General features: G+C 55.4%; 1 protein-coding gene across 2 annotated transcripts in view; it reads right to left on the minus strand.

Annotated features, from left to right (window-relative positions):
• GLIS1 (GLIS family zinc finger 1) overlaps window positions 1-25,827 on the minus strand; it is a 242,227-nt gene that overhangs the window by 17,956 nt on the left and 198,444 nt on the right. For both annotated transcript variants that reach the window (XM_074380854.1, XM_039474045.2), the window contains 2 exons: window positions 7,032-7,193; window positions 839-949 (listed from right to left, as the gene is read on the minus strand). In XM_074380854.1, the coding sequence (XP_074236955.1) occupies window positions 839-949; window positions 7,032-7,193 (273 nt within the window). The remainder of the gene's footprint in view (window positions 1-838; window positions 950-7,031; window positions 7,194-25,827) is intronic.

The raw sequence follows: 25,827 nt of genomic DNA on the forward strand, positions 1-25,827 counted from the left end.
CTGCTTGGCCTGAGAGTGGAGTGCCTGCTGGTCCCGCAAACGGTGGGCTTCAGGCTTCAGGCCTTGCTCCACACCAGTCACTGCAGGGAGCGCTCAGAGAATTCACTGGCCCAGCACTTAGTCCTTCCTCAGACTAATGAACGTATGTGCCAAGTCTGTACAGTTCTAAACTCTCAGCATAAACCATCATTTACTCCTGACTGCAGCTGTCTAAAGGCAAGTCCTTTGTTGTCCCCTCTGATGGCTGAGGAACCTGAAGCCCAAAGGCATGTGCCTGGGTGCGGAGCCAGTGGAGGCGAGGCCGGCAGGCCCACTCCGTGCTCCTACCCCTAAACACTGCACCCAGGCCTGATGCCACTTCCTCCACGGACCTTCCTGCTCACACCCAGAGGGACTAATGGCCCTCATCTGTGCCCTGACTTTTCTCTGCACACCTCTCTTGCCACCTTAATGACATAAGGTGGAATTATCTCTTTGTGTCTGCCCCCACCTGCCAAGCCATTGAAAGTGGGGCTGATATTTTCATTTCTGTATCTTCTGTGCCCAGCACAGGACTGGACGTTGTGTGTTTTCCACCCAAGCGGTGGGGGGTGGGTGGATGCATGGGGCGAGGAGCTGGTGGGCAATCTGTGGATGGTAAAGGGCTGGCTGGGGTGAAGAAGGAAGGGTTGTGGGTCAGCAGAGACACTCAGGGCGGGTGGGAAGTGGATGGACAGATGGATGGACTAACAGATGGACGAACAGTGGCATTCAGGGCGAGTGGGTGGGCGGTGCCTGGCCTGGTGTGGTGCAGGCGGCTGCGAGGCTGGAGGTGGCCAGATGAGGAGGGCTGGCTTACCTTCTTACGCACCTGCTGCTCTTTGGCTGAATGGGCCTTGACGTGCTTGCGGAGGGAGCTAGGGTCCGTGTAGCGCTTGGAGCAGCCAGGGATCTGACAGGCATACGGCTTCTGTAACATGGGGGTGGGGTGGGGTGAGTGAGGTCCATCCCTTCGGGCCATGGGCCTTTGTGTGACCTGCTGTGGTGAGGTGACCAGCCGAGGGGCTGGCTGCAGGCCAGGAGTGCTCTGCCTCAGCCAGCCCTGCCCAGCTGTGGAGACGGCACCTGGCCTGGGAGCCAAGCAGGGGGTTTGTGTGTTCCTCCCACCACCATCCTGGGACCTCAGGCCAGTTGCCTCTCCTCTCTGAGTCTCACCTGTCTCCTCTGAAAATGGGGCCATCTGAGGTTTAAGGGTTTTTTCGGGTCAGATCCTGGCTCTGAGCCAAGTCCACCCTTTCAACCCGACAGCTGCAAGTAAGCAGTGAGCAGATAGGGAGTGCAGTGAGACAGCTGCTCTGCAGATGGGGAGAAGGGGGCAGGGGCACCCACACGGGGCCAGCTGGGGGCACTGGCCACAACTTGCAGGTAGGTGCAGAGGCCCCAGACAGCTCTTGGGGCCGCAAGAAACCCAGGTCCTCCTGCTAACAGCTGTGAGAGGCTGGAAGCATGGCTGGGTCTCAGAGAACACAGGGTTGGGGAGGGTGGGGCGGCTGTGGAGGCTGGGGGCCATGCCCTGTGCATGGGAGCAGACAAGTTGCTTCCCCTTGGGCCCCCATGGCTCACCCAGAATATAAGTGGACTCCAAATCCATCCCCACTGCCCCTCCTAAACTCCTGCCCAGGCTCCACCCTGACCTCCACGCCTCGGCCTCCCGCACACTCACAGCCAGAGGGGAAGGTCTTTCGCACAGACCCGTGCTAGCCTGTGAAACCCCTCCGTGCCCCCTGGTGCTCTATAGGCCATCTCCCAGCACCGAAGGCCCTATGCCTCCCGCCACCGGAACCTCCTCAGCTCTCCTGCAGCCATGCCACCTCCTCTCCAAGGCCTCCTTGAATCCTCCACCCCCTCCCCGGGCAGAGTGTCCTCCTGCAGCGCTGTCCACCCTGTGTGCTGGGCTTGCTCAGTGTCCCTCTTCTCAGCCAGGGAGGGACCTGTCTGATTCATTCCAGGTCTGAGTGACCCGGGGCAGCGACACGTGGCTCTAACTGAATCCCAATCTCTACCACAGCTTCAATAAGACCCTGCTTGAAGACTCTGGCTGCTGCTGGGGCTTGAAGCTCACGAAGCTTCCTTTTGTGGACACATCTAGTTCATCTGCTCTCTCAGGAGCCTCTGCCCTGCTGGGACTGCAGGGAACAGGAGCAGGACTGGAGGAAATGACACCTCAGAGTGAGTACCAGGGACTGCCGTGTCCTGCCAGACACACCCAGGGGGAACTGCCCTCAGAACCTCAAGGCAGCTCTGCCTCTGCTGGACTGAGGAGAGGCCCGGCCAACCTCAAAACCAGGGAGAGGTGCCCATGCCCCTGGGACCTCAAGAGGAGGGAAAGCAGAAAGAGATGACCATACCTTGGTGCTGCCACGGAGAGTTGCCAGATTAAAGAAATGGAGGAGAGCAAAAAGAGAGAGACAGCAGTGAGAAGCTTGCCGGGTTGGCCTGGGAGGGAGAGCGGAGGCCTGCGCGGATGGCCCCTGCTGCCCCCAGGCCCCCCAACCCGAGAGGCAGGCTCCCTCTCTCACACACCACACACACACACACACACACACACATACACACACACCCCACCACCACCACACATACAGTACCTACACACACACCCCACACACATATACTATACATACACACCACACATACACTAAACACACACACACCACACACACACACTACACACACACCTCACACACATACACTACACACACACAAACCATACACACACCACACACTACACATACACTACACACACACCCCACACACATACACTACCACACCACACTACACACACCACTCACACTACACACACCCTGCACACACCACCCATACACTACACACACACCCCCCACACACATACACTACACATACACACACCACACATACACTACACACACACCACACACATGCACTACACACCACACACATGCACTACACACATATACCCCACAGATACACTACACACACACCACACATACAACACCCCACACACATGCACTACACATACACCCCACACACATACACTACATACACACACCCCACACACATACACTACACACACCCCACACACATACATGTACACACATACCACACACATGCACTACACACACCTCACACACATACACTACACACACACACCACACACATACACTACACACACCCCACACACATACACGTACACACACACCACACACATATACTACACACACACCCCACACACCCCCACACACATACACTCCACACTACACACACATACACTACACACACCACACACTACACACACTCATACACATACACTACACACACAACACACCATACATACACATATACCACACACACATCCCACACACATACACCACACACATACCCCCCACACACAACACACACACATACACCACACACACTACACACATACACTACACACACACCCCACACACACATACACTACACACACACCCCACACACACTACACACACACCACACATATGCTACACAAACACCACACAGCACACACACACACACACACACGCATACACCACCACACATACACTACACACACCACACACACGTACACTATACACACACCACACACACAGCACACACACATACACTATACACACACACACCACACACACACCACACACACACATACAACCACCACACATACACCACACACACACACCACACACACACCACACTACACACACCGCACTACACACACACACTACACACACACACCACACACATACACCACACACACACCACACACACCACATTCCACACACACTCCACACACACATACACCACACACACCCCACCACATACACACCACACCACACACCACACACACCACACCACACGCATACACTACACACACACACACACACACGTGCATTTGCACGTGCACAGGCACACACAGGGCCCTACCCTGCCCCTGAGCCGGCCCCAGGACTGTCCCTTGGGGATGCTGATACAAATCCACTCGTTTTTGTCTAAAAGCAAACAAGCTGGCTCCGAGCCTGCAGCGCATTCGCCTGGAAGCGGGCGGCAAGGCTCATCTCCGTGTTTGTTTTTCCAGGGCCTGATGTGTGTAGAACATTCCTCAGGCCCCGCGCCCCATGAGCCCTCAGGAAACCCTGTGGCCGTGCCCAGCCAGCAGCCACGCCCCCCTGGAATCGCCAGGTGGGCTGCAGCACCGGCGGCCTCCCTGTGTCCATGATGAGGACGCTCCGTGTCTGCCGTGCAGAGCCCCTCCCTGCCTCTGCCAGTCTGCACTTGTGGGCAGCTTTGCCAGGAGCGCTCCCCTGTGCGGGCCGTGCTGAGCGCTGGCCATCCACCCTCTGCCTGAGCCCCACACTCATTCTACGAGACTCATCCTGCTTTGTAGAAGAAGAAACTGAGGCCCCTATTTTGCCCAAGATCCCACCGTAAGGGAAGGGAGGGGGCGTGTGTGGGCCTCTGCTAGAATGCTTCCTCTACTCGGTGGCCTCGAATGGTCCAGTGAAGTGGGCAAAGGGAGAGAGAATCATGCCCGGGGGAAGCTGAGGCCCTGTGCAAGACAGCGGCTTATTTGAGCCTGCTCAGGGAGTCTGTGCAGTCAGGACTCCAGCCCCACACTGGGAGCCTGGGACATGGCAGGATATGGTCAGCACTGAGTCAGTATGATGACAGGCAGGGAAGGCTGCCTAGTCCATGCACGGGCCTCATACCTGCTGCCTCAGCTGAGCCTCCCTCTCTGTCTGAGGCAGGGGTTTTACCTCTGAGGAGGCCCAGGGAGGCCAGGGGGTTTCCTCAGACCTCCAGGACCAGGAGGCAGGGCCACGATCAGAACCGTGGCCTGAGCCTCTCCAGTCTGTTCCAAGAAACCTTCCTACCATGGAGAGAATCCCACATTCTCCAATGCCAGAGGGGACTGGGGACATGGCTGGTCCCCACTGGAAAGCAAGGCCCTGCCCTGCGAGGGGCCTGACTCAAGGGGCCTCTGGGGAGGGTGTTGGGACCGAAAGCTAGCAACATGGAGCTGCCTGCAGTATTTCTGTGGGGAGCTGGATCCAAGTGGGGTGCTGGGCTTGGCCGCTGTGCCTCCCAAGCCTCCCTGGGACCTCTTGGGGAGACAAAGGCCTGAGATCAGCCTGCGGGCTCATTCTGGGCCTGACCTGACCTAGGCCTTGGGTCTCTGTTCACACACCAAGTGGGGCCAAAGGCCTGTTGCTTTGGGGCTGGGTCCAGGAAATGCAGTGAGGAGGGCCTGGGAGGGGAGGGAGAGGGGGGAGGGAGAGGGGGTAGGGAGGCCTGGCGCTGTCAGCGCTGACTTGCGGCCTCTGGGAGGCATCACTGGGGGTGCTGGGGCACAGAGCGTGCCTCTCAGGGCCTGGGCCAGGGTGCCACGGGCCCCTCGGGCTGAACAGGTGACAGAGGCAGGGAGATTTGCTAGCGCCGCTCCTCACTTCATGTCTGCAGCACAGCATGTGACAATGAAGCTGAGAGAGGAAGGAGGGTTGGGTTCAGGTTGGGATGGGACCCTTCCTTACCTCCCTCACCCCTGTGCTGGCTGCACCCCCCAGGATGGCTGCCACACCAGCTTTTCCAACAGAGGGCAGTGGACTGTGAGTTTGCGTCCCAGCTCTGGCACTCACCTGCTGTGGACAGGGCAGATGGCTCAGTCTCTCTGAGTCTCAATGTATGAAGTGGGGATAACAGCCCCACCCTGGTTGGTCACCAGGATAAACCGGGGGCAGTGTGTGTGAGGCTGTGGGGCCGGATGTGCAGGGTGTCCCGCCCCAGGCCCGGCCTGGCCCCAGGACCATTGCTTCCCTGCTGTTTCTGTGCCCTGAATCTTTTCTGGGTCTTCGTTTTCCCGGCTCTAAGGTAAATGGCTGGAATCAGAGGCCTACAAGTGCCCTTTCAGCTCTGACCTCTGCTGTCTCACGGCCTCCAATTTACCATGGAGGGGCTAGCTGCCCTCCTGGGCCCCTGTTCCTTCCTCACCTGTGAACTGGACAGGCTAAGTGCTGGCCACTCAAATCTCCCAGCCCCCTACCCATGGAGTTCCCCAAACACCTGCAGGAAGCATAGAGAAGCTGGCCTGGTCCTGGGCGTGGCTCTGCTGCACACCCCAGTCTCCTGCTGCACATGGGGGCTGGGGTCCTCCTGGGGCAGCACGTGCCCCTCACCCAGGGCCCAGTGTAAGGCCCAGGTCTGAGTCGGCTGTGCCACCGTCCAGCTGTGTGATGGCCTCAGGAGGCCCGCTTCCCTCACCTGCCAGATGGCTTAGTGACTGTCCCTGCTCAGTTCAAGGGGTCGGTATGATATCCTGGGGGGTGAAGTTTTAGGAAGCGCTCTATTAACGGCACATGGGGGGTTGCCTGGGCAGACACTGGAATAAAGCTGCTGTTATCTACTGTCTGACGCAAACAAGGGCAGGGAGGTAGGAAGGGAGCCAGCATCTGGAGGCCCGAGTCACCTGCAGGAGCCTGGCGTCTTAGGCACTGTCCACCTCAGCTCCTCACCTGCAGGGCTCAAGGGACAAAGGACAGCCCTGGAGAGCCTCTAGTGTGTCTGTGGAGGGGACAGAAAGAGCAGGGAGCAGTCTGCTCTGGGCATGGCTGACAGGTCCCAGGGAGGGGATGCAGGCGGGCGAGTGCGCTCTCTCCATGAGGCTCTTCATAGCTCTGGAGCCCAGGCTGGTACCCATGGGCCAAAGCAGTGCTCCTCAACTGGGGCAGGTTTGCCTCCCCTCAGCCCCAGGGACATTTGGCATCAGAGAGTTTTGATTGTTGTGATTGGGAGTGGGAACATCGGCTCCTTTCTAGTGGAAAGAGGCCGGGGATATGGCTAAACATCCTAGAATGCAGAGGACGCCATCCAACCCCCCGCCTTGCCAAGCATCATTCTGCCCCGAACATCAGTGGGGCTAAAGGGCAAGGCAGGGGCTCTGTGCTGAATGAGTGGCAAGTGTGTGGCCGTCCTCCACCCCTCCCGGAGCCTCCACCTGCTGGGCCTACCGTGTCTAGGTGCGTTCGCTGGTGCTTGGCGCGGTCACTGGAGTTGCTGAAGGCCTTCTGGCAGCCTGGGTGCTGGCACAGGTACGGTTTCTCGCCTGTGTGGCTCCTCAGGTGGATCTTGAGGTTCTCCAGCCTCGAGAAGGCCTTGCTGCAGCCTTCAAACTGCAGGAGAGGCTGGTGAGGGGCACTCCCAGCCCAGTGGGCACCCCACCCCTGCATGGAAATTTGCCCCCCAGGCCCATCTGGCCCCAGCACCCCTGCCCCTCCCATCCTGCCCGAGCCTCTGGGAGCTCAGATCAGCTGCCACCGAGTGCTCAGGGCTCAGGCCTTGTCTGGAAAGGCCCGGTGAGTCCAGAAAAATAGCACCCTGACTTAGAAGTGGGACATGAGGGCTGGAGAAGAAGGTGGCCTTTCCCGTTCCGGACCTGAAAGGCTCCCCTCCAGGGTCATCGGAAGTGCCGAGCTGCCCTGGCCACAGCACAGCCTAAATCAGGACTCTGAGGCGGCAGAGCCCGAATCAGGACTCTGAGGTAAGTGTCCCGGCACAGACAGCCTGAGATGTGGACGGACCCACAGCCTGGGTCCAAACTGGGCTCGGCCCTGGAGAGGCACTGGGCAGTGCTCTTGACCCTTCTGTGCTTTGTTTCCTTGTTTTCAAGCTTGAGACAGCATGGCCACCACTCAAGGCTGAGGGCCCCAGGGGGTAGGACACTGAATGGCGTGGGGTTTGTCCATCTGGAGCACAGAGTCAAGGCTAACTGCTGTCAGAACAAGAGCCACATTTGCACACCAAAGGGCCCTTCATAGATCCTGTGGCTCTGTGATCAAATACAGCCTACACACCTCTCCCTAGGCCCACCCCATGCCCTAGACCAACAGCAGGAGCTGGCCAGACAATTTCCAGCCTTTCTTCATTCAAGTCGCTCAGCAAGGAATGTCCCTCTTTCACAGCCACCCAGCAACCTCCCTCGGCCCTCACAGCTACCCAGCAACCTCCCTCAGCCTTCAAAACCCAGCTCAAATCCTGCCCAGTGGGGGCAACAGCCTCTGGTCCTTCAGTGTGACAAGCTCCTCCCTCCGGCTTCTTCCCATCTGTCCTTGTCCCAGCCAGGCTGATGTTCTGGCCATGTGTTCACATGGATGAGAGGAGGGGACCCATGCTGACAGGTGCCTGCTCCATCCAGGTGTGGCGCTGGGTGTTGGACACACAACAGCTGTGAAGTATAGGGCATCAGTGTCTCCATCTCAGAGATGGAGGCTTCATGTGGTTAAGTGACCTGCCCAAGGTCACAGGGCTATGACATGGCAATGACAGGACTCAGGCCAAGTCTGATGCCAAAGGCCAGGTGGCTCGGCTATGCCCTTAGCCTTCCTAGGGCAGGTGACCCTTGAGGAGGAAGGGACCGAAGGAGGCTGGCACCTCTCATGAGCCAATGATTTCATCCCCCGGGTCCAGGGCTGAACGGCCAACCATGAGCACCCAACCCGGATTAGGGCCCACGGGACCTCACCCCTCTGAACCAGGGGCCAGCATGGGCTCCCAGCAGCAGTGGCCCAGGATGAGCTGGGAGCAGCCATGCTCCCTGAGGACTGGCACTCCCAAAGCCTGCTCTTTATACCCTTTCTCTGGGGCTCATCTGGGGAGTAGGGGGAGGAGCTGGTGCCTGGAGAGAACCGTCAGCTCATTTCAGACCCTGTGATCCACCTGGCTGATTTTCATGGCCTTGGCTCAAGGCTGTTCAGCACATTGTGTAATTTCTGTTGTGAGGCTGTTCACTGGGACAGACTCACAGATTGGCTCCAGTCTGTGCTGGGTGCCACAGCGCAAAGAGAACTCAGACGCGGGTCCTGCCCTCTAGGAGTACAGAGCCCACGTGGGAGACGCACACCCGCACACCCCCATAAAGTAACGCGATTGGACTGTCACCGAGGGAAACACTGGGGCTGTGGCAGCACAGAGGAGATGTCTAAGGCAGCCTGGGGGCCCCAAGGCGCTTCCGAGGGCTTGATGACTGTAGTGAGCTTAGAGGGGCATGTAGCAGTGTGGAGACACAGGCAGGCAGCTATACCAACATTGATGTGTTCACTTCATTCAGTCTCTGGCCTGCCTGAGCCCTGAACCATGACCAACAGATCCAAAGAAGATAGTGGGGTGACGCACACTGAAGGCCAAGGAAGGGCAGGCTCAGAGGCACCAAAGCATGAAAAGGGCACAGACCCCTGTGAAGGCCCCTGAGTGGCTGATGTGTTCATCACGATGGGGGTGGGCTGGGCTCTACTGGGCAAGGAGTTTGCAGGGAGGTCAGAGGCCAGATAGCAGGGACTCAGATGCCAGGCCAGAGAGCCTGGACTCCACCTTGGGGATAGTGGAGACCTTTCTCCTAAAGAAGGGAAGGGACAGGGTCAGATATGTGCTGTAGGAAGACCCCTCTGGCTGCAGGGGACAAGTGGGAACTCAGGGCGGAGACAGGAAGACGGCAGCGGTAGCAGTTCTAGATGAGAGGCACCAAGGCCCCATCCAGGGCACAGGCCAGGCAGAGCTGCTCAGTCACGAGAGACAATAGTCCCAGGAGAGCTCCCTACACGCCTGTTCCATGGAAGCCCAGCCACAAATCCGGGCCGTGCCCTGCTGGGGCTGGTCCAAGGCGAGCCGCCCACAGCTGGGTTTTAGACACTGTTCCACTTCCTACTTCCAGATGCTGTGCCTTTTCCATGCATCCAAACCAGAAGGAAATCCTTTTTGGGCAGCAAATAGGCCACAAGCCACCCCTCTTGCTCGCCTGCAATGGCTTTGTGCCAAGTTCACCCCAACGTGAGATGGGGAACCCAGGTTGGAGAGCGGGACTTCCTCTGGGCATCCAGCTCATCCCTTTGTTCCCCTCTGGCCCATACAGGGCAGGAGGTATCTGCAGCAGAGGGCAAAAACTCCTCTGGGCTGCGTGCTTTTCCCAACTCTGGGAGAGTGCTGGATGGTGGACCACAATCCACACAACCATCTTCTCCCTGAGGTCTGTGTATTCCTGCCTCAGCCAACTCTCCACCCAGCACAGTTGCTCCTACCCCCACCTTGTTCAGACTGTCCCCCTCCTGGGACTCCTTCCCTTCCAACTCTGACAATCTAATTCACGTGTTTTTCAAACACAGGATCTGCGCTTGGTTCTTCCAACACGGACTCAACTGCCTCTCCCATGCAGACGCTCCACATGTTACCTGCAGGAGTGAGACTGTTTCTGAACCCGTCAGGAATTTCCACGCCCTCGGGCCTTTGCTTCAGCTGTTCCCTAGGCCTGGAATGCCTTTCCTTCATTTGGTCATTTAGCGAACATCTACTCCTGTTGCTTAAGCACTCCCTGTGAGAAGCCTTCCCCACCCTTCCCCACCCCTCCTCTGCAACATCACGGGCTTGTGGGGTGGGTTTCCCTACACAGCTATGGCCTTCTCCCCGGCTCCAGGCTGAGAGTTTGAGAGTTCCTTGAGGGCAGGGCTGGTGTCTCAATCATGGGGCAAAGTGTGGGACAGAAGCATGATCTTGGGATTTCTGGACATGCAGTCCATGCACCCCCTCACCTCAGTGCTGGGCAAGGTACCCCAATACATGCATGTGCACTGATGCCCGTGCTGTGCCCATGTATGTTGGCCCAGCCTTGTCCTGCTCCCCGCCCCCTGGAACTTCCCAGAGCTGAGCTGCAGGCTGGGGTATAATAAGCAGCTGGCCAGGATGCCATGATGGGAGTGGCCCATGCCTCCAGGTAGAAGCAGTGGCAGCAGCAGATGACAGGGCACTGTCCCATCGGGACTGGTCTGGGATGAGGATGCTGCAGGCACCCCGGCAGAGCCAGAGCCATGCCCCATCAGAACCAGACATGCCAGGGGTCCTGAGGGTCTATGGGCTCTGCCTGCAGCTGCCTGCCTGTCCCTGTGGTCCTTCCTAGCCAACACCTCCACAGATGGGGGCAACAGAGGCAGAGAGAGGGATGGGAGCGACCATCAGTTCAGCACCTACTGTGTGCTCGGCTCTGTGGGGCTGGTGCTGTCACAAATGTGGTGTCTTATCCTCTCTACCGCCCAGTGGGCAAGTATTACTGTCCCCACTGACAGATGAGGAGCTGATGCTCAGGGTGCAGCCAGCATAGGAGTTACAGACATGGACCGGGTGTAGACTCAGCCCACGGGGAGCGCTTTGGGTCCCAGGAACAGCCTCCAATGAATGTGAGGTAGCCTTTCGGGTGGGCGTGGCTTGAAGGGGCTGCATCCACAGGCTGTGTAGGGCTGGGAGGGCTGCAGGGAGGGAGCCCCCACCACTGTGTTATGGGGGCACAGATGCTGCAGAATGGATGTGGGGTCTTGTTAGAGCAGAAATGCAGCCATCCAGCACATCCCTGGCTTCAGACCTTGGCTTCTCAGGGGGAGGGAGAACTTGCCCTAAGGTAATGGCACCACAACCTGAGGCCGTCATGATGATTCTGTGGGGCCTGCACCACAAGGAGTGCCATTGGGGCAGGGCCTTCCTGACACCCCGGTTGCCTTGGGCTCTAAGGGACAGGCTGGCAGAGCAGACCCTGGACCCCCACTGCAAGGGTTGAATGCCTCTACATGGGGGTGAGGGAGGGCATTTTTACCCCTGTGCCAGGGGCACTAAGCCTGAGCTATGCCACAGGCAGAGCTGCCATCTCTCCTGAGAAAGAAGTGAGCTATCAGCTTGCAACACGAGGTAAGCCCTGCGGCCTGAAAGCCACCTGTACACCCCCATCCCTCCACCCCCACCTTATCACCCACCTATGCCTGCTACTGTGCACCCCCGATCCTTCCACTCACCCACTTCTGGGAGTCACTCGCTCATCCTCTCCTCTTTGAGCACACAGGTTCTTATACTCAGCTGCCCCTCTGTGTGCCTGGCAGTGTGCTGGGGGCTGAGACCCAAAGACTTACAGCTCCAAACACAGTGGAATGTGTCCAGAGCCCTAGGAAGGGGTTGATCTGGGGGCTTCTGGCTGGCAGAGGCTGGGGAGCTACAAAAGTCTTCACAGAGGAGCTCAGCCCTGACCCCCAGGCAAGGGCTGGACACATAAAGCCAGGAAAAGCATTCCAGGGAGAGGGCCAAGCATCAACAAAATCAGGGAGGCTGGAAGGGCAGGGGGGAGATGATCTGGAAACAGCCAAGGACCTGCTGAGCAGAGAAGGAAGAGGGGCAGGGAGAGGAGAGGTGAAAGAAATGGGAGTTTTCAGGGCTCCCTTCATTCGAACACACGGGGTAGTGATTCCTTCTGGTGCAGGCAAGTTTGGGGATTTTTGATCCCAAAAGATCTCACAGAAACCCCCCATGTGATGATGGATGTGGCCCAGCAAATGGTGAACACAGGCTATTCACCTGAGGGACTCCAGCGAGACTTCTGTTAGCTGGACCACCCGACACATGCAGGGCTGAAGTCCTGGGTCAGGCTGTCACTGTTTCTTCCATCTGCCTTTACTAAGCACTCACTGTGAGTCCTGACACTGGGCTGGACTGGTGCAGGAGGGTGTAACATGGGCCAGTAGGCCTCATGCACATATGGCCCTGAGTTGCTGGCACAGGGCCAACCCACTGTGGGGCCTCTCGGTCCCTCATGGTGGGTGGCTGTGGGGCCCTGACCTCCCACCTACCTGGATGCTTGAGCCAGGAACATGTTCCCTCCTCTGTGGCCCCTGCATCCAACCCAGCCACCAACCTAGGAAATGCCACCTTGTAAGCACCTTCCAGGTCTGCCCCCTTCTCTTCCTACCCACTCCACTGCCCAAGTCCACACCCAGCGTCACTTACCTGGTGACTTCACCAGGTGCCATCCTGCCTCCCTCCTGCCCCTCCCAACCCATTTCCACAAGGTATCCGGAAAGAAGACTTAAGCCCATAGGTCCTAGTCCCTTCCTGCTTGAACCCTGCATGGCTCCCCAGTGCCTTGAGATGTACAGATCCTCACCCTGGCATTCTGGCCAGTATGATCTGGTCCCTTGGTCCTGGCTTGGTGGCATCTGTACCCACCAACTCCCATACCCACACCACTGCTTTCCAGCATCAGAGCAGCCTGGGTGCAAAGCTGGCCTCCACACTTCCCTACCCGATGAACTAGGGTGAGCTCATTTCATTTGTCAGAGGCCAGATACCTCAGCTGTAAGAAGGGGCACACGGTGGGGGCTCTGTGAATCACTGTGTGCAGAGGCACCAGTGTTCTGGCACTGTCTGTGCACGCAGAGAATGACAGGGGTACCTCCTGTTGAAGGCAGATTGGAAACACACTGGCTTGAATAACCAAAAACACGATAGACCGATATGGCCAGAAGGAAAGGCTCCCACGCCATGGGAATGGAGAAGGTGATACTGTGGGCAGGGGGTACCCAGGATCGGGAGAAGGAACAGCAGGACTGTCTAACAGTCTTGAAAAATGTAAGGATAGGTGATTAGGTTTTTCTTATTTATCTCAAAATACACAAACAGTAAAATATATTCAAAGATGAAGTTGGGGTGAATTCAGAATGACAGAGTGACTGGGTGACTCCCTCTCTGGCGCCTACCATGGGCCAGGTGCTGCATGTGTTTCATTTAATCCAGGCCACGTGCACCACTGGGGAGCTCCTTTCCAGCCCACTCTGCAGAAGAAGAAACTGAGGCTCAGAAGGGTGATGCCACTGGCTCCCGGTCATACAGCTAGTCAGTGACGGAGCAGGGATCTGACCTCTGGTCTGGCTGATGGGTCTGTATGTGTTTCTAACCACTCTGGCCACTGCCTCAGGAACTCCTACCTAAAACGCCAAGAAATAAGCTCTCTCTCAGGAGCTACTACTGTCAATTCAAACCAGGCTGTCACAGGTTCCATTCCTGGGGCAGAGCCAGGCCAGGCCCAGCTCCAGAGCTGACACTGGGAAGGGAGGATGCCCACGGTGGATGCCCCTATGCAGAAAGGAGAACCAGGCAGCATGGTGGGGAAGAAAGTACCAGCTGATCCACAGAACAGCCTTGACAGGCCCAGTTCCCACATGTGGGGCATGTTACAACGGAAGATTAAAATAATGGGGGAAAACACCCTGGGAACCGTGAAGCTCAGACCATCTGGAGTTTTATAGTGACAGGCAGGGGAAAATCACAACCTAATTGAAAAATGTCCACTGCAATCCATTATCACTGCGTGCAGCTCGCAGAGCAGAGGGCAGGAGATGAAAGAGGGGAGCCATCGGGAGCCAGGGAGGGAGTGGCATCCTCGCCTCTGGGCCAAGCCCAGGGACCCCTCAGCTCTGACTGGGGCAGGGGGAGGGTTGAAGCCCAGGACCGGCTGGGCACTGGCTCAGATGTTCAAATTGCAGGCTGGGTCCACCTTCCTCAGCAAGCTGCCTTCAGAGCCTTTCATGCACCTGTGGAAGGGTTAGGAGCATGCAGAGAGCCCAAGTGCAGTGCCTGGTATGCTGCTGGCACTGGGTGATGGCTCTTCTCTCCCTCTGGCCCCTGGCGAAGAACCAAGGGCCCTGTTTGACCTGTGAGTTGGTGACACCACAAACCAAAGTGCCACAATCTAAGTGATGCCGACAGAGGTTTGTGCTGCGGCTCCACCACCGTGAGCCCAAAACTAGGCTAGTCACGTCTCATTTCTGCCCTCATTTTTCTCCTCTCTAAAATGGGGCCACCACAAATGGCTGGTAGAAGTAAAGAAAAGAATGTGCCCAGCATAGAAACTGGCATGTAGCTGGTGCCTAATGAATGTCAAATTTCCTGCATGGCCAAAGAGGAGGCAGGGTTCAGTTTCTCATGCTCTCACTAAAAATCTGGACCCAGAGAGTGAAGAGGAGGTTTGAGGGAACAGGGCACGTGTGGGGGCAGGGGAGGAAATGCCTCCACTTCCAGCATTTGCCAGTGACTTGCTTCTAAACAAACACATTTCTGGCTTAAGGGTAAAATATATTGGGTTACAAAAGTCTGGCAGGCCATTCAGGGATCAACTCCTCATCTTTGTACAAACTTTTAAGTTACTGTACAATGATTTGGATGGGAGAGATGTGCAGTGCCAGATCCTTCTACAGGATGTCAAGGAGTCCTGCATTTGGCCAGCTCTAAAGGCCATCCAGCTGGGCACTGAGGGCCACTCGCCCCCGCACTCTGGGAGAGGCCGCTGGCTGGCCTGAGGCTACTGTCCTGTGCTCCCCCGTGGGACTCCCCAAGGGTCTGCTCAGAGTCTGGGGCTTCGCCAGTCCTCTGGGGGGAGGTTGAGGCAAGGGAAAGGACAGACAGGAGGAGGGTCCTGGGGGCAAGGCTGGAGGGCACCGGCCCAGGCTCTGTGACCTGGACCATGAGGCCCTGGAGGGTCTGGTGTTTGGGGATGCGGTGCCACCTGCACACATGAATGGAAGCGAGGGTGGGGTGCAGGGGAGACTCACCAGAACAGCAGCTACCACGCTGACCACATGCCTAGGACGAGCCAAGCTCTCTCTAAACACCATCTCACTAATCCTGCAACTCCTATTGTTTTAGAGGTGGAAACTGAGGCTGAGGGCGTTTCAGTGAGTCCCAGAGCTCACTCATGGGCTGGAGCCTGCATTCGCCTCTAGTGCTGAGTCTGTGCCCTGAGGCACACTCCAGTCCCAGGCAGCCATGACCGAGCACCACACGAGGGGCAAGGCCATCTGCTCACTGGGCCTTCATACCCACCTAGGGAAGATGGCAGGCCAGGGAGGGCTGGGAGCACACAGTAAGGCAAGGGAGAACGGGGCAGAGGAGCACACACCTCCTTCTGGGAGTGCTTCCGGGTGGGCCTGTCCTTGGGAGGAGGATCCCAAGGCTGATGGGGTGGGGGCTGCAGACGCCTGACCCTTCCTCACCAGGAATACACTGACAACTCTGGCCGGGCCCTTCTCCGGCAGAAAGTCCCTGTCTGGGCAAGAAATGGGTTCCTGTTCCCAGCAGTTGAGGGATCTCCTGGAAAGGTGGCCGGCCAGCAAGGATCAAGAGGGCCACCCTTCTAGGGTGTGTGGAACCCCCAAAAGCAGGAGGTGCAGGGAGGGCTGCGTCGGCTTCTCTTGGGGCCCAAGTGGACAGGTGGGATCCAGGGGCTCTCCCAGTGCTGAGTTGTGGCTGGACATCGTCTGGGATGAGGGAAGAGGCTCCACCAGGGGCCAGGGCTCTGCAATGAGCAGACGGCACAGAACAGGTGACACACACACACCAAGCCACAAGCCACAGGCCAGAAACGCGGACATTCACACGCTCTGACGTGAAACACCTCTCCTTCCAGCCAAGCCACACGGCAGAGACAGAGCCCCATGACACCAACACACACACACACTGATTCACATACACACCAAGACCCAGAAACTCCCTGACACACATACACACACACGTACACACCAATTCACCACACATACCATACATACCCCCACATATATACCACATAACACACCCACACATATTATACCACACACACACTCCACAGCACATGAACACACCGCACACACACACTTCCATCACAGCACACCCCAACACAAAAACGTCATACCTCCCACATACATGTGCCACACCCCAACATACACACACCATACCACACACACACACACACACACACACACCCCACACCGCCCAGCCTCCTCCCTTTCCTGAGCTTCACCCCAACCAAGCTGCTTGCCCACCAGGGACTGCCTGCCCAGGATGAGGCAGTGGGACAATACAGGTAGCAGCCGCATCCATGCCCAGTTGCGTACAACACACACCCAGGGCTGCCTGGGGAGGGCGGAGGCCAGAGATTCTCCACCCACTGCCTGAAAGAAAACCTAGTGTTAGGTCGTTGGAGTCATCACACATGTAGCACTTGCAAAGCTCCCCATCTTGAGGGTGGGAACAACCTGCCCAGTGTGCACCTGAGGCTCAGATTCCACCAGAAATGTCCCGTGAGGCCCCAGACCCCACCTGGAGAGGGGCCAGTATTCAGGACCAGGCCAGTGAAGACTGTAGGGGTGGGAGCTGGTCTGGGAACATCCACTGGTGTGTAGCTCCTGGAGCAACAGGGACCTGAGAGAGCTGGGGGTGGGTGTCACCGAGAGGACTCTGCTTAGTAGCAAGATAAGCTCTAAGGGAGAGATGGTAAGCCTCCTGTCCCAGACACTCAGGGACAGAGTCAGTGACATGTACTCATCAGGGCTTCTCAGAGGGTAAACATGGTTCCCAAGTTACCTTCAGGAGATCTTCAGGGGCAGCCCATGGTTCTAAATTGAGCTAGGCCTGCCACCTGCGGCCAGTAGTATCAACAGGCCAGGCTAACCTGCCATGGCCTCCTCACACCCAGCCAGCCACCCACATGACCAAGAGCACCCAAGGTAGGCTGGCCCTGTACTGGCATCTCAGGGCCTTATGTGCATGAAGCCTAGAGGCCCACGTCATACCCTCCTGCACCAGTCTAGCCCAGTGCCTGGACTCACGGTGGGCACTTAGTAAAGAAAGATGGAAAAAAACAGTGATGACCCAGACCCAGGACATCAGCCCTGCACATGCACTCGAGTTAGGGAAAGGAGGTGAATTACAGCAGGAAACCAATCACACACACACAGACCAAAGGAAACCAATCAGGGAGGGAAGGAAAAGCCGGGAACAGACAGAGGCAAACCTGTCCAGTGGCCAAGGGCCTCTGTCTGCAAAGCCCCACTCTTTCCTGTTCCCACCAGCATCACAGCAGCCCTGTAGAGGCAGGACGGAGCTGCTGCTTTTGAGATGAGTAAACTGAGGCACCAGGTGGTGAAGAGAATTGTCTGGGGGTCTGAGCCTCGGTCTGTTGATCCTGCAGCTGGGGGAGTTTGGTGAGGAAGGTGCTTGGCACACAGTAGGTCTGCAATCCATAGCTCCTCCTGTGGTCAGTGATGATGGCAGCTGGGTGATCACTCACAAAGTTTGAGGAAGCGGGAGGGCCACAGCTTTGGCTCAGAGGCTTCCCAGCAGTTGGGAGGTTCAAGGGCTCACTGGCTTCCAGCAGTTGGGAAGTTCAAGGGCTCACTCTGCTTCCCAGCAGTGGGGAGCTGCTGCCACGGCTCTGCCTCCTCCTCAAATGCCTCACTGTCCAGAGCGATAACTGGTTATAAGCAGGTGCCCAGCAGACTCCACCAGAGGAGCCCCCAGGGCCAGGAACTCTGAGGACATCCCCTTCCCTCATGGGCCTGTTTCCATCTGTCAAATGGGTCCATGTGGAATAGCACTGCACCTCTATTCATGCGCTGGGGGAAGATGACTTAGCAGAAAGCAGAGCACACAGCAGCAAATTCCTAGCTTTTGGGTTTCAAAATCCCAGGCCACAGTGCCGAATGGAAAGAACTCTGGACGTGGATGAGTCACAGGCAGTTAATATTTCAAATGATGTTTCTGCCATAAACCCATCGGAGAGTGCCCAGCACAGGGAATGGCACGGAGCGGGTGTTCGTGAACATCTGCTAATGAATGAAAGAACCAAGCAGCAAACAAATGAGCCTTGAGGGAAGTGTGGGGCAGGGTGGGTGGCTGGATGCCCAGCAGTCACCTCCCAAATTAGTAGGGGCCCGAGGGAGGCCTTGTAATGAGGAAAGAGCAAAGCTTCCTGTACCTCCACCCCCAAAATGATGCTTCAGCTAGGACTGGGACATTGGAGGGAAGCCAGATGCATGGACACGGCATGGGTCCCTGAAACCAGTGAGGCCTGAGCTCTGCCCCTTTGCCCTGGGGCTATTCCTGGGGGTGCTGACAACAGCACCAGCTAGGTTTCTGCGATCTGAAGCAGGGCTGCTCCCAGCAAGGCCCCGGCCACCTGGCGCATCCAAGGAGGACACCAGCTGCCTCAGGGAGGTCCCCTCCCAGCACTGTGGAGAAGACAGTGAGTCTGGGCTGAGACAGCCTTTAGATGGACAGGGACAAGGGGACTCTAGCCAAAGATGGGGCAGGAGGGTTCAGCAGGTATCAACGTGAGAAATGGCTCTACGGGCCCCTTGGCTCTGTGTAAGTCCCCCACACCCTGGAATTTGGATGCAACTAAGAGAGAAGATGGGCAGTGATCTGAACTGCTGGAGATTCGCTACCCAGCATGTTGGGGCTCAGGATAGGAAGGGAGTGAAAGAAACATTTAAAGTTACTTTTTTTTTTTTTCTTTCTCATTACAGTTTGTGGGCTTTGGTTTGGACCTGACATAAGTAAAACAGACCATTGGTGGTCCTCCCTCGGGGGGACGGGGACACGGGAGAAGGGAAGGAAACTGCCACTGATGGGCACCCTCAAGTCAGGCCACGCTGCCCTTTTGGCGGACTGCCTTGTGTAATCTCCAGAGTGCTCTAGACAGAGGGTGCCACCGTAATCGCCTTTCCTAGATGAGGAGACAGAGGCTCCCAGAGGGTTTGAGCCAGGGCCCCTGAGGAGTGCAGGCAGCAGTGGGAATGGAGCCAAGTGTTGAGGAATGAGCCAGGGCTGTCTGATACCAACTACCTCGCCCATGTTCTTATGTTGCATTAAGTCGAAACTGGAGGGTCTATTGCTTTAGGAAGACATGACTAGAAACAAAGGACCAAATGTTTCCATGTCACGAAAATAATGCTAGCAATGACAGCCACTGCAGTGAGCGCGCCAGCCTCTCTTCAAACCCCAACTCGCCAGCTGTTCAGCTCAAAACAGGCTGGAAAGCTCTGGAAGGGTCTGGGGGAGGCAACCCAGCCCTTACCTGCATCTGGGATGTCCCAGGGGTTGGAAAGGGAAGGGGCCATCTGCTGGCCAGGCAGGCCGTCTGCTCTCACATGAGCCGTCCGGCTTTTGGGCAAGGGAGAAACAGTCCTTGGTTACCACTTGAAAGAGCAAGCCGTGTACACTGAAAAAAGTTACATCCAGAGCGGGAGCGAGGAGAAGCACGCTGTGGGGCGCTCCGTGGAGAAGCAAGGGGTGGCGGGAGGAGCCCTTCTGGGGCACGCGGCCCAGCCCAGATGCCTGGCTCAGTAGAGCGATGCCTGGAACTCATTAGCATTATGTCAGGAATAATATAAAATTAAAACATTTAGCTTTGGCTTCTAAAATCAAGGAGGATAAAAAGAAAAGGGTGCCATTGTGCTGAGCCGCTCAGCTATGACTCGGGCACCAGCAATTTACAGAAAATAAATCGCTGCGCTGCACTTGGGCCCAGTGGGGGCCCTGGGGTTGCCAGTAGGGCTGATGACGCAGAGAGGGGCCCCAGCTCTGCCGGGGACCGGAGGAAGGGAAGGTTGGGAGCCAGGGTGCGGCCCGGGGCCCGCAGCACCATGAGGCCTTTGGGTTGCTCACTTGCCAGGACAGCCCCAGGTACACGCGCATCCTGCCGTTCTCCTTCCCGGCCCCCGCCTCTACCCTAGCTGTTGCTCCCAGATCTGTCATCTCCCCTGCAGCAGGGAGACCCCTAAATTGCAAGCCTTCCCTTATCACTCCCAAACCCCGTGGGTGGCACCGCCTTCCGGATACCACCCTCAGCCCCCCACAGCCAGTGTCTTGCCGACTGACCTCTGGGGACCCTCCAGCTGGGCTGGCCCCCTGAGCTCCCTGGCCCCTCTCCAGGCTCCAGTTATGCTGACCACTTGGGCCATGAGAACCTCATAGCTGTGTGTTTTTACATAGGCTGCTCCCTTAGCCTGGAATTCCCTCACGCCAGGCTCAGCTCCAACACCGGCTTCCTTGTGAGGTTCTGGGCTTAGGAGTAGGTCCTGGGCCCAGCTCCTCTCTGGGTTCACGCCAGCCCAGGGGTAAAAGCAGGTGGCTGGGCTGCATGGGAACCCAAGCCCCACACAATGTCAGCACTGTCTGAACCTCCAAGGACCTCATGTTGTAGGTGGGGACACCAAGGCAGCCCAGAGACGGTAAGGCTCCCCAAGGCTTCCTCCCCAGGGACACAAGAGAAGGGAGGAGAACCCAGTTTTCTGGATCCTTAGGGCAGGCTCCTCCTGCTCCTGTGTGCTCATTTTGGGGAACAGAGTGCTCAAGAGTCACCCAGGCCTGGCTTCAAATCCTGACTCCCTCCAACTCTGTGAAAACCACCTGCCCTGCCCCGAGAATCAGTGTTTTTGTCTGCATTGCCAGGGAGGTAATATCACCTCTCCCAGGGCTGTGGAGAGTCAGCATCAACACAGCTTGTTACCTGTACCCCCGGTGCAGAGACACTATGGTCCATGGACCCCAAAGGCAGGGGCCCTGATGGGGTGGACACAGGCTCCTAGCTCTTCAGGAAGGCAGTCTGGGCAGAGTCCCCAAAGCCTGGCTTGTTCAGCGGCATCACGGGGCAGACTGTCATGCATTCCTTCAGTCATTCACCAGACATTCATTCATTTCCTCACTCACTCATTCACCCAGGTAACTGCTCATAGCTAGACACCCAAAATACACTGTTAATGAAAAAATCAAACACCCAGACAGTAATAAAAAGTATAGTTATACACCCAGAGAGCAGCCTGGAAAAATACTCCAAAATAGCAAACAGTGGTTATTTCTGAGTGGTATAGTTAGGGGTAACTTTTCCTTTTTTCTTTACAATTCACCCTCTACTTTCTACTCCTTTACATTTTAAGCTTATTGCTTTATATTTTATAATATGCTGTTTTGCTGAAGTTAAAAAAATTACAGTGGGCAGCGTCATCCTTTCATGGACAGATCTAGGTCACAATTCTAGACTTCTTTCCTAGTTCTACATGTGCCCTTGGGTGAGCTGCTACGGGTGACAGGACCCTGGCCGCCCCTGCTCCATGTGCAGCCAGATCCAGCCCACGCACTGGCTCCTGTCCCATGTGACACGGGCAAAGGGCTTTCTTCTGAACTCACTTTCCACATAAAAGTACAGGGACATCACAATGGCTTCCAGAGGGGATCTGAGGATTAAGGAAGACATGGATGGGGACCAACTTGCAGAAGGGCAGAGGACGCAGCTCATGGCACAGCGTGTGCCTGCATCAGGGAAGCGAGACCCACCCACTGAATCACTAAAGGATGTGGGTGCCTCCTTGCAGGGTGATGTCACCGAGCTGTTTCACACATGATGACCAGGGGTGACTGAGGAGGCAGGTGGCCTTTGTAATTAGATATTGGTGACAGACAGGCTGACTCCTAAGGGCAGAGGAGACAGAGGCAAGTCCAACCTGGACAGGGAGGGTGAGGATGACATTTCGCTCTGCAGCAGCAGCCCGGAGCCATGGGCACTGGGGTGGAGTGAGCACTACTTCAACACTGCCTCTGCAGCCTCAGCCAAACGTCTGGGACACATCCCTGAGCCACCTGGATGCGGCGCAGCTTTGGATCAGGAAGACCAGGTTCAAGCCCTCGCTCTGCTGCTTACTCGCCTGTGTCCTCGGGCATGTTACACAGCCTCTCTGGTCCCGGAGGTGTCTTCTGGAAAATGGAGTTAACACTCCCTGCTTACAGATGTATTACAACTACTACACGAGATGAGAGATGGTATGGCTCGCCAATCTGGGCCTGGGAGTGGGTCCATCCAGCAGTGCCAATACACCACTAGAGGTGGCATACTCCATGCAACCAAAACCACGGTGCCTCTGCTCCCATCATTCTCTTCCCAGAATGTTCTTCTCCTGCCACTTCACCTGGCTGAGTCTTGCTTATCCTCCAGGCCTCAGTTCATAAGCCACCTCTTCCAGGGAGCCTTCCTAGATTCCCCTGTTGTTAAGACTAAGGGTCTCCAGCCATGCCCTCCCTTCCCTCACAGCCCCTGAACTCAGCATTGTAACTGCTGGGCTCTGTGCCTCTTTCTTGCCCTGACTGGGTATGGGAGGCAGACACAGGGTGGACCTGGTCCTGACTGGCCTCTCACCCCAGGGCCCAGCAAAGGATTGGACACACAGCAGGTGTTCAGGGTGTGTCTGCTGACGGCAACATTCTGCTCCATCAGGGTTAGCCACGCTTGTCCCACCTCCCCACTGGAAAAGGAGAAAGGCTCTTTCTTTTAAAAATCCCAGAAGGTCTGAGTTGAAAGGGCTGTGAGATGAAGTCTACCCATTTTGCAGATAGGGATACTGGGGCTGGGTAAGGAGAAGAAACCTGCTCAAGGCTACCTGGCATGTGAGTGGTGATACTGAGACGGGGAGCCAGGGCTCCAGACTCCCAGCCCAGGGCTCTCTGATCCTTGGCCTCGGGGCACTCTCCTCATAGCCAGAGAAGGAGCAACAGCCAAGAGCCGCAGGCTCGATGGGGCTGAAGGTGGAAAGACCAACAGTGCACCTTGGTCTGGGCACCCATTCTCCCCTCGCCAGCACAGAACCCACCTGAACTCTACTCCACTTCTCACTGCTGGCTCTGGCCTTTGATGGATGGAAGGTGCTACTTCCCTCTGTCAGGCCCCACTTCCCAGGCCCTGACCCAGGCAAGGCTCCTCGGTACACCTACCCCTCCAGAACATCACCAACGCCAAAGCCATCTAGGGGGCCCCACAGGCCTACTCAAACCTGGAACCAGAGGGCCCATGCCTGGGAACGTATTTGCGAACGGCAACGCGGTGGGGTTTCATCATCTTTGGTATGACCGAACATTCTGGAACACAAACTCGGTGAATCAGGCTCAGACTGGGCTTAACGAATTCTATTTCCCTGCCTCTCCCTTTGTGCTGAGCCAAGCCTAGCTGTCAGCAATCACCAGAACAGAATGGCAGTGATTTATCATAGAAATATGGCTCATAAAGTTGATTTCTATTTTATTGGAGCAGCCAGAAGCAGCCCAATGCAGCCCAATGGAGGCTGTCTCTGTGAGGCGGTAGCAGGGAGGACTTCTGTTTTCTCATCTATGCTTTATTGTGTCTTCCATGTTTTCTGTAATAAACATGGAAAATTTTTATAAATCTGTATTTTTCTTTTTTTCTTTTTCTTATTATACTTTAAGTTCTGGGTCCACGTGCAGAACACACAGATTTGTTATATAGTTATACATGTGCTATGGTGGTTTGCTGCATCCATCACCCTGTCATTGACATTAGGTATTTCTCCTAATGCTATCCTTCCCCTAGCCTCCCCACCCCCCGTTATCCCTCCCCTAGCCTCCCATCCCCTGACTGACCCCAGTGTGTGATGTTCCCCTCCCTGTGTCCATGTGTTCTCATTGTTTGACACCCACTTATGAGTGAGAATATGTGGTGTTTGGTTTTCTGTTCTTGTGTCAGTTTGCTGAGAATGATCATTTCCAGCTTTATTCACGTTCCTGAAAAGGACATGAACTCATCCATTTTTATGGCTGCATAGTATTCCATGGTGTATATGTGCCACATTTTCTTTATCCAGTCTACCATTGATGGGCATTTGGGTTGGTTCCAAGACTTTGCTATTGTGAACAGTGCTTCAATAAACATACATGTGCATATGTCTTTATAATAGAGTGATTTATAATCCTTTGGGTGTATATATCCAGTAATGAGATTGCTGGGTCTAATGGTATTTCTATTTCCAGATCCTTGAGGGATCACCACACTGTCTTCCACAATGGTTGAACTAATTTACACTCCCACCAACAATGTAAAAGCATTCTGATTTCTTCACATCCTCTCCAGCATCTGTTGTCTCCAGATTTTTTAATGATCGCCATTTCAACTGGCGAGAGATGGTATCTCAATGTGGTTTTGATTTGCATTTCTCTAATGACCAGTGGTGATGAACTTTTTTTCATAATGTTTGTTGGCTCCATAAATGTCTTCTTTTGAGAAGTGTCTGTTCATCTATTCTTTGCCCACTTTTTGATGGGGTTGTTTGTTTTTCTCTTGTAAATTTGTTTAAATTCTTTGTAGATTCTGGAGATTAGCCCTTTGTCAGATGGGTAGATTGCAAAAATTTTTTCCCATTCTGTTGGTTGCCGTTTCACTCTAATGATAGTTTCTTTTGCTGTGCAGAAGCTCTTTAATTTAATTAGATCCTATTTGTCTATTTTGGCTTTTGTTCACATTGCTTTTGGTGTTTTAGTCATGAGGTCCTTGCCTGTGCCTATGACCTGAATGGTATTGCCTAGGTTTTCTTTTAGGGTTTTTATAGTGTTCGGTCTTATGTTTAAATTTTTAATCTATCTGGAGTTAACTTTTATATAAGATATAAGGAAGGGATCCAGTTTCAGCTTTATGCGTATGACTAGCCAGTTGTCCCAACACCATTTATTAAATAGGGAATGCTTGGCCGGGCGTGGTGGCTCATGCCTGTAAGCCCAGCACTTTGGGAGGCCGAGGCGGGTGGATCACGAGGTCAAGAGATCGAGACCATCCTGGTCAACATGGTGAAATCCCGTCTCTACTAAAAATACAAAAAAACATTAGCTGGGCATGGTGGCGCATGCCTGTAATCCCAGCTACACAGGAGGCTGAGGCAGGAGAATTGCCTGAACCCAGGAGGCAGAGGTTGCGGTGAGCCGAGATCGCGCCATTGCACTCCAGCCTGGGTAACAAGAGCGAAACTCCGTCTCAAAAAAAAACATAAAAACAAAAAAACAAAAAACAAAACAGGGAATCCTTTCCCCATTGCTTATTTTTGTGTGGTTTGATCTTATTTTAAAGATCAGATGGTTGTAGATGTGTGGTGTTACTTCTGAGGCCTCTGCTCTGTTCCATTGGTCTATATCTCTGTTTTGGTGCCAGAACTATGCTGTTTTGATTACCGTAGCCTTCCACTATAGTTTGAAGTCAGGTAGGATAATGCCTCTAGCTTTGTTTTTTTTTTTTTTCTTAAGATTGTCTTGGCTATGAGGGCTCTTTTTTGGTTCCACATGAAGTTTAAGGTGATTTTTTTCCAGTTTTGTGAAGAAAGTCAGTGGTAGCTTGATGGGGATAGCATTGAATCTATAAATTACTTT

Source organism: Saimiri boliviensis, chromosome 11 (assembly GCF_048565385.1).
Source record: "Saimiri boliviensis isolate mSaiBol1 chromosome 11, mSaiBol1.pri, whole genome shotgun sequence".
Lineage (NCBI taxonomy): Eukaryota > Metazoa > Chordata > Mammalia > Primates > Cebidae > Saimiri > Saimiri boliviensis.